The sequence below is a fragment of the Brienomyrus brachyistius genome, chromosome 13 (genome assembly GCF_023856365.1).
Source record: "Brienomyrus brachyistius isolate T26 chromosome 13, BBRACH_0.4, whole genome shotgun sequence".
Classification (NCBI taxonomy): domain Eukaryota; kingdom Metazoa; phylum Chordata; class Actinopteri; order Osteoglossiformes; family Mormyridae; genus Brienomyrus; species Brienomyrus brachyistius.
Window position 1 is genome coordinate 7,151,554 of NC_064545.1, and position 13,257 is coordinate 7,164,810.

General features: G+C 51.1%; 1 protein-coding gene across 1 annotated transcript in view; it reads right to left on the bottom strand.

Annotated features, from left to right (window-relative positions):
- dusp8a (dual specificity phosphatase 8a) overlaps positions 1–13,257 on the bottom strand; it is a 44,150-nt gene that overhangs the window by 3,839 nt on the left and 27,054 nt on the right. The window contains 2 exon segments of the mRNA XM_048973489.1: positions 72–231; positions 1,295–1,461. Coding sequence (XP_048829446.1) covers positions 72–231; positions 1,295–1,461 — 327 coding nt within the window.

Sequence of the window (13,257 nt, forward strand, 5' to 3'; positions counted from 1 at the left end):
CAGGAACTTCAACTCTAAAAAACGAGAAGTCTGTTGGCACCATCGTAGGCAACAGCACACGCCTCTCTCACCAATAAAGTCGTTGGTCTTGTCCAACCAGGGCAGGAGCTTCTCACAGTAGCTGTCGTTGACGGGGACCCGCAGGAAGTGGCTCTCGCAGATGAAGTCGGGCTTGGGGCAGGTGTTGCTGGCATTCAGCACATACGTGATCCCATTCTGGGCCATCAGGTCCTGGGGTCAAACAGATGAAATCAAGTCTATTAGTGCCTGTGTTCATGGGTCATGGGTGGCAATAAACTGTTTTGGAGAACCTCCGCCTCAAAACCTGAAATCATAGCCCTGAGGTAACCTTCTCCCTTATGAGTAATACCAGCATAATGATGGTTGGTTCCTCCAACAGGTTCAATGACAGGAACTAAGGGTAGGGGAAGCAATCGGATATGGTTCGGAAAGCAATCGGCATCACCTTGACATGACATGTCCTACCAAGTCAACCATGCTTAAAAGGAGATGTCTGCAGGGTTCATTTGCATTCCAGAATGATGTCATGGAATTTTACAAATAAAAAGGGATCCTTGACGCTCCGGCTGCAGAGATACATTTCACTCGCTGGCCTAAACACGGCATTATTTACAGTACGGATAAACAGCTTTAAATGTTGCTGCGGTTACAGCATTCGCCACGGCGAATTCCTGACAAAAGAAATCCAATTTCCTCCGACAGTCTGATGCAAAACAGACAGAGGAAGAGCTGTCTGGGGAACAAGCAGACACCCACAGCGTCCTGTATCGCCGTGTCTTCGTTAAATCCGGCTGGGGGGGGGGGGGGGGTGCGTAAGTCTGATTTAACAGTGATAGTCAAGGCAGGTCCAACATGTAATTAGCAACATGCTGTATGAAAGTTCAAAGGGGGGGGAAGGGTATATAAAAACCTGAGGGGAAGCAGGGTGACTGGCTAGGACCCAGAGCCTGCTGGCTTGCACGCTGCCTGCATCATGGTGCTCTTTCATGATTTTATAGCATGCCCACCTACTAAACAACCCTGTCATATTTTCCACACTCACACCCACCGGGTAACTGATTATACCCTTTTCAAGAAGATATGCGGAGCAGAGCACTCACTAGGAGCTGTGAGCAGCCTGCTTCCAGACGCCCAGAGCTAACGCACACGCAGAGAAGTGGTGTGCAGCCGGCGGACGGCGTTTCACAAATCTGCCCTGTTACTTCAATTTGCCAAATGGGTGCCTGTGCCAAAACTCCAGCTAGCTAAGGACCCCCGATATGTGCCTGCTCACCTTGTTGAGAACGTCCTTCTGGGAGCCCAGGTAGAGGTGCGGAAGGATGCGAGTGGGACCCACGTTGGCCACCGGCAGGCAGGGTTGTGAGAGGCTCATGGGCAGGATGCCTGCTGGCTTTCCCTCGCAGAGGCCTGGGAAGCAGGAGGAGAAGGCTGCGAAACCCCCTGCGAAGACATAAACACACAAACAAGTGGCGCGTAAGTCAGGGCAGAGATTACGTGTGCAGACAGGATGACGACGGGATGATGCTCTGGGCTGGCGGACAGCCAATCAAAGAGCCTCCATAACCATGTGCGCTACAACGCTTGGGAAACCAAAGGAGCACATCATTGCTCCCGGACAGAAGGACAAACCCTGGGGAGGCTCAAACATACCCAAGAGTAGGACGGGGGGGAGCACACCCAGATCCAGCTGTCGCATCCCCCCCCCCCCCAAAATTAAAATCCTGCTTGCAAAACTTAAGGCAGTACAGACCCTCATGGAAGTCAATCTTTTCCACTTAGATGGCCTTTCACCTTCGATTGACCCCCTGGTCTCCACACTTTCCAGCTTGCTCAGGGAGGGGGGGCCCTGCACTCCCCAGCCATCAAGGCGCGGCCTGCCAGCCCTTTAATAACAAGCCAGATCCGGTTTCGGCGTCTGCCCCTCGCCGGCTCCCTTTCCCGCATGACCTCATCTCCTCTCCTTGACATTTGCATCAGAGCAAGGGAATGAGGCCGGCCACAGGTGTTACACCTCCCCCGGGTCCTCTATGCCCAAAACACCTCCCCTCCCCACCCCTCAGCAGGGTCAGCTGAAACACCTTCACCTACTCAGCAATTATATTTCTGTTGCTCTCAGCTTATCAGAAAACCTGCCAAGACCACGGAAAACAGGAAAAGGAGTGATAGAAAAAAAAATTAATCAGAAAACCTGCCGGAGCAATCTGAGGCGGCCTTAAGACACGTATGTGTTCCCATGTGGATCAAATGGTGCACGGGATTGTGAAGCGGTCGTGTAATTCGGGAGAGAGTGCCGGGAGTGACCTTGGCGAGGCAGGATCCCTTCAACGGAAACTTTAGCAGAGGAGAGGGGAAGGATTTAAGGCCTAATTGCAAAGCGGCTTTTAGATCTGGGACCCATTAGCTCTCCTTCCAAGTGAGGCTGGCAACGGGGGCGATTACATCACCCCGGCTTACGCCTCGACCTTGGACGACGTGCGCCTTGTGAAAAAGACAGCGTGTCAACAGCTAGCTAGGCGACAGACGGACTGAATAGAGTCCGGAGTTCTTGAACAAAGAGAGAAAAGGAAGAGCTGCAGATTAACAGGGGGAGGGGAAGCTAAGGACAGCAGAAGAGAGAATGAGAATAAAACAGAGAACCTAAAGAAGTGGACCTTTTTCTATCAATCCATTCCTGTGTTTTTTTCTCCTTCCTTTTATGCCCCTTGGCCTCCCTGTTTGCCTCCAGCTGCACCGCCTGCTCTTATATCTGCTAACCAATCCAGGGGCTGAACTCTGGCTGTACTGTCCATCCAGGCCCCCTTCCTCCTTCAGGCTCTGCCTGCCTCCGTCTGCTCCCCACTGGGGCACGCTCATCCCCAGATGCCCAGGCCTCGGCCTACACTCACGGAGGTCACAGCCACTGTGGGCACTCAGCTGACGAATGTAATAATTTTAAAGATTATTCCTTACGTCGAAAAAAAAAAAAAAGAGTCAATTAAACATTTAAAGCCCTGCATCCACTGCTTCTTCACTCAGAAATACAGACCGTTTTCGCAGAAGCTCCGTGCAATTTCAGAACGTGGTGATGTAGCCCTGTGATGTCAGGGCTCAAATTCTATGACGTACTCACCAAAATGTATGGCATCGGGGCATCGATGCCTACAGGGGCCAAAGGTGCACTGCGTAACGAGTCAGTTTACACAGCAAGTGAGAGTCACGCCTGCCTCACACACTGGTCCTTCCTGTTTTTAATGTTGTCTTAAAGGGCGTCAGTGTTACAGCTAACCGTTCAGTAGGATGACTTAATACTGTTTTGCTGACCCTGCATCTGCAGTCAGGCGTATTGTAAAGATCAGGGGCTGCTGACAGATTGGCAGCAGCTCACTGAGCTGTACTGGCCACACAAAGCCAGTTCTTGCTCATTACACTGAGGCCTTCTGGTTATTTTGGGTATCTGGCCCTTTAAGTTCATGCGTGAAGGGCTGTCCGTTTCCAGCTATTAATGGCAACGGCCGAGCGGGATGACATCATCTCCTCCCCAGTCTAGGGGGAGAAGGCCTTTTCTGCCTGCTGACTTGCTCCCTCCATTCAAGTTTCGCCACTATACGTGCCCCCCACCCTACCTCCCGCAGCGCATCCCCAAACTCACACAACCTTTCAGTCCCTACCCGTGTGATCTTTGGGCCTGTGGACACATGAAATCAGCGCTCCCCTCTGGGCGGGCTTGGAGCAGGAAGAGGGCCAGGGGCACATTGTCGGGACGATGGCGTCGCCGGTCACGGCCCATTTGAGTCACTGAGTCCCAGCATGACACAATTCCCTCCGCCGTCATACACTCACACTGGCATTGAACATGATGGGAAAGCATCAGTCTAACCCCCCGTGGGGCTTTCCCTCGACACACAGGGGGCATAGGGGAGCAGCGAGCAGGGAGGGCGGGGGCCCACAAAGGATGGGCTTTCCCTGCTGTTTATTCTGGCCCACATTCTCGGGGCACCGTTTGACAAGCCGGGCCAGTGGTCTAGAAGGGCAGTCCGCTGAGTGCCTTCTGCTTTCCCCACACTCATTTGGTCTAAATGTCCTCTCATATGGCTGAGGACAATCTCTGCGCCCCCTGCAGCACAGATGGGGGAATGCAGCCTTTATAATTATAAGCCTCTATGACAGGGGTGGGGAACCTGATCCATGGAGAGCTGCTGTGGGTGCAGGTTTTTGGGATGACCTCTCAATCAGCCAATGACAGTGGGTCCCCAGGACTGGGGTTGAGAGCCACTGCTTTATTATTGGCTGATTAAGACGTCGTCCCAACAATCCGCACCCACACCGGCTCTCCATGGATCAGGTTCCCCACCCCTGCTCTATGATTTCAGGAAGGACATATTCAGCTGATATACAGAGAAAACGAGCAAGTCAATGCCTTATTTCAGCATGCATCACTGCCTTATCTTCCGTCCCCTCTGCTGATGACTCTCTTTCTCCATTAATCATGGGGGGGGGGGGGGGGGGGGGGGGGGGGGGGGGGGGCGTACAGCTACCATAGCATGCCCAGGAGACACTGAAGCACATGGTCTCACTGCTTCCACAAGGCACTGCTGACACACCCATTGTTGACGGCGCCCTCTGCTGGACCATTCAGATAGGGCCAATGTACGAGACGGCGGCACCTGAACTGAACAGTCTCGCTTTCGCGGCTGACAGCCTTCATTCTCACTTGGCACAACCACCCCCCTGACTGTTATTAATGTGATAGGGTCCCCATCTGTGGCTCCCCCCCCCCCCCCCCCCCCAATACCTAACCTGACCCACCTCCCCGGTGCTCGTTAAAGAGCAGCTTGTCCGACACCCACATCCGCTTCCAAACCCAACCCTGACACCACACGAATGCCGCCTTTTCTCCAACACTTTAGTCCAGTCCAGCCTCTGACTGTGGATCTTGCATAGAGCTGAAACCCTCTAGTAACACAAGCCCTGCTCACAGCAGTCATGACTCGTCTTCCTTTGTGAAGGTGCCCCCCCATGCTGCACTGCATACTGTGCCTTTTTTTTTGGGGGTGGGGGGAGTTTAAAATACATACCCCCCTCCTTCCCAAGGGCATTGATTAAACTGAATAACCACCCCAGACCCCCCTCCTTTGGGACACACCAGGCATTGCAGTTTGAACATCTGCCCCCCCGTCCTCCATGAGGACCATTATCATTCTGAAATGCTCACGGAGTGCATGGAAACGGGTGACATCATCGGGCGAACAGGCGGACACGTGCTACACAAAAGGCCGGCGAACGACGTCATCGCTCGCACCCGCCTGGTGCGGGCGTCTCGCTCAGGGTCCCTCCGATGGCTGGAAGGCGCCCCCCCCCCGCTGACCGGCTCTGACTGCCACATGTCCACCAGCTCAGAGCATCGCACAGGGAGACAGGTAAGCCTGTGGGATGAGCGTCCCCAAATAATCCTGCGATGCAGGTTCTTCTGTTTTTACACCACAATGACAAAAGGCCATTTCTGCTTCTTGCAGACTTTAAAAGGCAGATGGGGGGGTTAGGTAAAGACGGGACCCTTCACTGACAAAGGCAGCTCTTCCCTGAATGTGTCCGCTTTGCCCAAACACCTCAGTCCGTCAGCCCACTTCACCTGTGCACAGGTCCTCCAGCAAGGGAGCACCGTGCAACACACCCCCCCAGGTCATATCACAAAACGTGCTCAGAGAACATGGTGAACTCCTGCCGTGTACGTACACCTCTCCCCCCTAAGGTTACCGGCATTCATGAGCTATAACCCCCCCCCCCAAAAAAAAAATAAAAAACAACAAAGGGGGGGCACATGAAAGGAACCCGTGCACACCAGATGCTGACGAGCACATGGAATTAAACACACACACACACACACACACACACACACACACACACACACACACACACACACACACACACACACACAATGAGGTAAAGGCCAGCAGGCAACCATTCCCCAAAAAACATGCCGAAGGGAAGAAAGAGGGGAAATAAAGAGGAGGCCTTTGTACCCTGTTTTACATCTCAATGGCCGTGTGCTGACAGCTCGCGTGCACCGGCTGTGAGAGAGGGCTTCTCTGCAACCCCCCCCTCCAAAACCCCCCACCCTGTCCTCCAGCACGCACCTCGCAGTTCCCGACCCTCCTTCATCCTGCGCACCCGGATCTTCAGCTTCCTCTCGCCGTCGTGCATGTTTGGCCAGCGGCGCTCCGGAGGGGGGGCCACCACCACGTCCATAGGGGGCTTGTGGGGCCACAAAAAAAAATAAAAAATAAAAAAGGCACGCTCCGCTGCACTTCCGAAAAAATAAATTGTAGAATAAAAAAAAGAAGAAAAATCCAGGAGAAATAACCCTCCCAGCTGCAGTGATAAGACGACGCAAACGGACGGAGCGTGATGAAGCGGCCAGCGGCAGAACAGCCTTGGGACTGCGGACGGGCAGTGGGCGTCCTTCGCAGCTGCCTGCTACGGCGACACTGACTCCTCCTTCCGTGTGTCTCTGGCTGGAAGTGCCCCTTGCTATTGTTGTAGCACGCTTGCTCTCTCTCTCCTCCCTCTCTCGCTCGCTCGCTCGCTCACTCCGCTCCTGCTCTGGGGCTGAGCGGGGAGTGAGCTCACCGAGCCGGCAGGGCGGACCCGGCGTCCGCTCGTAGCTAACGCGTCAGGCATGCGAGCGCATTCCTTACTCACCGCAGAAATATGCGGCCACCGTAGGGGCTGCAGAGCGGTTTCCCGTCCGCACCGGGAGCCCACCGTACTCTGTAAAAATGTGTGCCGGGGATTTGGGAGGGACAGGGTACTTTATGTTATTCATTAAATAAATTGTAAAAAAAAAAAGTGGGATAATCAAACTCCAGGCCTCTAATTATCTAGCCTTATGATGCAATAGTGTCTGAACAAGTAATAAAAATGACAAAATGAAGAGTCTGAATTAAAATAAAAACGACACCCCCCCCCCACTAAATGGCTAAAGCTCAAGCTTGCAGTAATGGAACTGTGTCTTTGTAAACCCCCCTCTTCAGCCCCAAAACTGTGCACACACACACACACACACACACACACACACACACACACACACACACACACACACACACACACACACACACACACAAATACCCAGGCATCGGCAGCTCCCCATACTGAAGAGAAAAACTGCAAAAACACCATTAGCTGTGCCGACCCAGACAGCGTGGTGGGTACAGTCATCCGGGGACATCGATGACGAAACCACAGCATCTTGATTATTCGCTGGAGAAATAATCTAATGAGTTGCATGGGAACAAACATGCTACAATTTTTTTTCCCAAACTGTATAAACCATGCACCCTGACCCCATGTGGGCTCTTTACAGATTTTCAGATAAAAGCAAAACAGCTTAATCTGTGAAAATCAGGTCTCACCCGGAACGGCGCCTCCTTCTGGCGGTCTGATGGTACTACACAATCCCATTCTGACTGACCACTGTGCTTTTTAGCTGCTTTCTGATCTTTCCGAAGTGCCCAGGTGCTTCCAGAATATCGTGAGTAAATCAGGGCTCACGTGAGCCTGGCCAGACTTGCAAGACCACATGATCAGCGCTCATTTGGGAGAGCGCATCTCCCTTCGGACACAGAAGAACCAAATAATACTCTGACTCAACCTGGCAAAAATAAATAAGTGAGGGCTTCCAGTCAGGGTAGGGGAACACAACACGGGAAACAGAAGCAGAACCGCAATTGTACTGCAACACAAGAGGAGGACCGAAACACAGGAGCAGATTCTTCCTCAGTTAATTCATACTGCAGGCAGCAAGAGATCAAAGGTCTTAAATGAAACTCGGCTGCAGCCAGTGCTGAGGTGAGAAGGTGCAGTAATAGATGGCTAGAGCCAATATGCAGGCCTCACTCTGGGTTCATCTCAGAGATAAATTTAGCTGCAGACAGAGATGGAGAGTCATTGTGACACCTGCGCCCAGTGGACTGGGAGGGGGGTTAGCGCGCCAAAAGGTCACACACAGCGCACGAAGGCCGTGATTACACTTGGGCCCCAACCTGCAGTGGATTGACCCCCCCCCCCCAAAATAAATCAGGTCCGATCGTAAGGTCACCCACAACCGAGCTCCGAGGAAGCAGGGGCACATCACGATGGGGGAGGAGAGGACGGCACGGCCATTGACCCGTGTACACATCAGTACCCATTTATTTTGATTAGCTGCTCGATTCCCCCTCGCCTTCTGATCCCCACCCCTAAGAGAGATGTACACTATATGCATCTCAGGAAGCTGCTATCACCCCCCCCCACCACCTGCAGGCCTATGCAGGAAAGTGTCTCTAAAGTGTGAGCTAATGAAGAGGCCAGGATCCCGAAGGGTCACGTCACCTCACACGGTGAAGTCCTCTACCACAAGTATGTACAAATTAAAAGGAGTGAGAGGAGGGGTCCTCTGTGTTTGCAACCCTTGTTGTCAAGGTATTGATAACAAGCAATTAGTATGTAATTATACCAACCGCAGCTGCCATTCCGAGGGTGTGATGTAGTCACTTTGATGGCAGGGACATCTGATACCATTAGAACCATCTCTGCTGCAACCAAACCCAGATGCCCCACCAGTAAGGGGACGGATATCACAGAGAGATACGCAAAGCCTCTGACAGACACGGGGGGGCGCCGCTTCCAGGCTCCAGGGGGCAAGACGAACGGCTCCAAACGACCGTCGCAAACCGGGACAGTCGCTTTTGTAAACCCACTGCTTAGGTTCCGTCACGGCTGTGGGCTGGACACAGGTTGAAGTTTACGATCCGTATCAGGGGCGAGAAATCAGAAGATCAGCTCAGATAATCCACCGAGATGCACCAGCTCTGTCACCAGAAGCCGACCGCGTGACCAGGCTGGCTGCCGCTGCCACCCTCTCATTCCCTCATGCATCTCCCATGGCACTAACGAGCTGCCATGTGCCACTTGGTATCACCGCAAAACTTCCGCTGCAGACCCTTCCCTCGCCAAGTCGCTGCCTGACTCCTGGTTGCTTTGCACAGGTGGAACGGAGTGATTCTTCAGCCTGTCTGCAATTTTCGCTGCTTAATGACGGCCTTGAGCTCATATCTTCAGTAGAGCAGTGTTTTTTTTTTTTTTTTTTAATATGCACTCTCTTGACCGACAGGTTGCCTGTAATCATTCATACCAGTAAGAGGGTTGAAATTAGGGAGTGCAATTGGACCAACAGTTAAATTACACCATCATACCCCCCCCCCCTTAACAAGCTGTCTCCTAATAGGCTGCTACTTTCTGTGAAATGGAGATGGGCCACCAGAGTGGTTGGGGAAGGTGGAGTGTGTGTGTGTGTGTGTGTGTGTGTGTGGGGGGGGGGGGTAATCAGAAAGCAGCCAGTTTGATCTGCCCTGAAGTCGCTACACTTCACAGTCATGTTAATGTCACACATGCACTTACAGTACCAGATGAAAGATTGAACGCTCCTGTTTTTAATGCATTTATCTCTGTGTTATTCACCCTATGCTAAAAGACCTTCAGGCAATGAAATAATATATATCAAATATTACAACGACCAAGAGAGGGTGTTCAACAGCCCAAAATTTTCTCAAATTTTAGATTCTTCATAATAGCCCCCTTCGGCTTTGATGACAGCCTTGCAGTCTCGTCATTCTTTCAGCCAGCTTCCAGATGTAGCCACCTGGATGCTTCTCCAACAGTCCAGAAGGAGTCTCCACAAGTTCTGGGGGCCAGAGCATCTGTCACAGCGCTCCATCTCTTTCCTTGTCCATGAGATAATACCTACTACAGAACCTCAAGGTGTGCTTAGAGTCGGTCGTTATCTTGTTGAAAAACAGATGACTTTCAGTAGGCGTGTCCAGACTGTCGACTGGTACTGTACGTTAGTCACCGTAACTCATGCGAAATAACGAGTCGATTCGCTTGCATTAAACTATTGTTTCTGTCATCGTCTGCATTCGGATTCCTGGCCCTTTTCACCTGTAACGGTCTCCTTGGGGAGGGGTCCGACCCCAAGCCACGCAGCACTTCAAACATTCTACAGACGCGTCATTTGAGAACTGTAGACGCTTGCAAAAATTTCTCCACTTGAAAACAAGGTGTTTTTCTCTGGGTCCTGTTTGACCTTCTTCAGCCTTCGCTAACACCCGGTCTAAGGCTGGAATCAGAGATGGTCCCATCACGCCGAGTTCACTGTGAGAGGCTCACTGAACAGGACGTCCTGGCAGCACCATGGTGTGCTTGTATGCTTGCGCATGGATCACCGGGCAGGGGGCTGAGCGGAGAACCAGCGTGAAATACCTAATTATCCAAAAACATCATAAAATCAGTGAGGAGTCCAAACAAGACTCCAAAGAAATAATTATTAGTAATAATAATAATAATAATAATAATAATAAATAAAGATGACAAAACAGTCAGAAAGCCTTATGTTAACACACAAATCTCCTCATAAACATCACTATCCGCGAGAAAAATTCCATTACTTTCCACACGTTTCACACTTTTAAGTAGACAGGAAGTTAGATTACTGTCGGAACTCAGGAGTGCTGTCCTTCAGCATCTGGGAGAAGATACCTCAGGTTCACATCAAATCCCAGAAGCTTCATGAGATGCCCTGAGCCCTCGGCGTCAAGAAGCTTTTAAGATGTGCCGAGCCTGACACGCCTCACACCTTCATCTACAGTAATGGGCGGCGGGTTTCTTTGTAACCAATCGAAAAGGCTTCATCTCTAACAACAGAAACTCTGTCACCTTTCCGATCACATGGGAGCTGCAGCTGACGTTGCACAGTGGCACAGAGGTAGTGGGCAAACAGATGAGTTATAGCAAGGCTGGCCTAGCTGGGATCACGGTAAAGGCCGTGCCCGGCATTGAGCATGTCTCTCAGGCAAAACAGTGACACTTCATTGCCTCCGTATCAATCACTCCTCAGGCAGCGTCAGAGGAATGCAAGGAAACAAGAGACTCACTATGCTGCTCCATGAACGACATCCATCAGGCCTGGCCCTCTGTCAACCGAAGCCGCAGCCTCAGATACAAAACTACTGTGCTGTTTGATAACCAATCCTCAGCTCATAAATGACCAGACATTGAAAAAAGTGCAGTAAATGAAAATAAGGAGAGTGCAACTGAGCCCGGAGCTGTGTTGTGTAGGTGCTAAGGCTCCATGGATACGTACGGTCATGGTGACCTGGAGTGAGTGAGCCACACATGATGCAAACACACTGTTCACAGGAAGGTGTCTCCCCGACTGCTTTTCAGGAATGTCCTTCAATGACATCATCTCTGAGCGCTACGTGCGGCGGCTCCCTGCCTGCTCTCATCTGCCTCGAGGCATTTCTCCGTTCGCCATAACCCCCCCTCCCCCACCCCCGTCTCTGGGGAATGGCCACATGTAGTCAAGACAGATTCCATCCTGGTAATTGCAGTTAGAACTGCTATCAATCACACCATATGGTGCAGCCGGCCAAGGCCTGGGCACTGGAATTAAACAAAGACGTGATCCACAGTCAGGCCTTGAATTCTATTTTTAAACTGGGGAGAAACTGAGAATCTGATAGTGTTTGCTGAGATGCCAAAGAGAAATGCATGGTCATAATAAAGAAATATATTAGTATATTTTGTAAAATGTCTTTCCTGTACACAAAACTGCTTACCATAATAACCCAATCTCTTTTGGCCCACAAGAGTGATATTCATCACCCCCCTCAGGCAATGGAAAATACATTATTTTCCTTAAACAGGCATTTCCAGACAAGGCACCAGTCACTCAGTCCCTGGTGGGGGCGCGGGGCTTGTGTGACTGATGGGACCCCAGAGATAAATAAACCCCATCGCACTCCCCCCTCCAACACAGAATGGCATTGGTGTTTTGGAGGGGGGGGGTGGGCGCAAGACACCAGCTGAGCCCGGCTGATTACGTCACCCCCCCCGCCCCAGACAAAGAGTGTGACCAAAAGCACTGAACCTTCATCCAGAGTTGTTGCAATGATTCATTGTCCCATTATGTCCAGCAGGGACTGGATATTGGGATTCAACCACTGACTCTGATTTGTCTAGCGAGACCAGTTAGCATCTTGCAAGGCACCATGGACCGCAGAACCGCCGAGGGGGAGGGGGGGGGGGGGTAATAACATTATTAAGAATGCAGTGACGAACAATAACCAAAAAATTGCTTGCAAATGAATATGCAAATTGGCGAAACATTCTTGAAAAAAGCATGAATTATATCTGCTTTTTAAAACAAGAAAACTGATTTCCAGGCAGGGCAAGTATTGGTTCAGCACTGATCCACTTGGATCCTTCTTTGTCCCTGCGTTGGAGCCCAAAGCAATCCATGTTCAGTCCCCGTCACTAACGGCAAATGGCGCTAACGTTACAAGCCTCTTTGCACCCACATTCAGCATAAACCACAGGTGCTGGGAACAAACGCTAACGCTAATATTCAATAACAATGGGTTCAAATGGCAGGCCGGCGTTGATGCTAGTGGTGGATATTTATGGGCATGCCTAAACACAAATGCTAAGGCCATCGCTAACGTTGAAGACTAAAGACACGGGATAAAAATGAAGCTAACACTGACGACAGCAATCTACAGAGATCAGAAAAGAGTATAAAGGATGCTAACATTGATGCTGACACTTAAAACCATGACAACGTTGTAAAGCAACTGCTAATACTCATGCTTGAGATGATGCTGGTGACAAAACGGACACCTAAAGGACTAGGCTGCTACCGCCCCGCCCCCCCCCCCCCTCCCCAAAAAAATAAGAAACATCACTGAAGTTTTCCTCCAACAGTATGCAAAATCTTAGGCAGACAATGAAAAGACCCTCATAACATGGCTTGTGCAAAAGAACATTTTTATTCCTGTAAAAAATAGAAGAGGCCTCGATGGCCGACATTCCTGAGGGTGGGTGTATAAGCCACACTTTAGAAGACCTGATGGCCAGCAGGAGGCTCGAAGGACTCTAACCCGCTGGGTGGATTGTGGTTGGAACACAGAGACGGACCAGTACAGGTGGACAAATAGGGGCCGTTTATTTACATGCTAAGGAATGCTTTGTTGGGGATGGAGGAGAGTGACTGAAGGGTACAGAACAGTGTTTCCCAACCCGGTCCTTAGGGATATGCAGCCAGTCCGCGTTTTTGCTCTTTCCAGTGCTGGGAGGGAGCAAAAACGTGGACCGGATTGGGAAACACTACTGTAGAGGATGTAGAAGCTACGGGGTTCTTCTCAACTGGGTGTACCGGGAGGG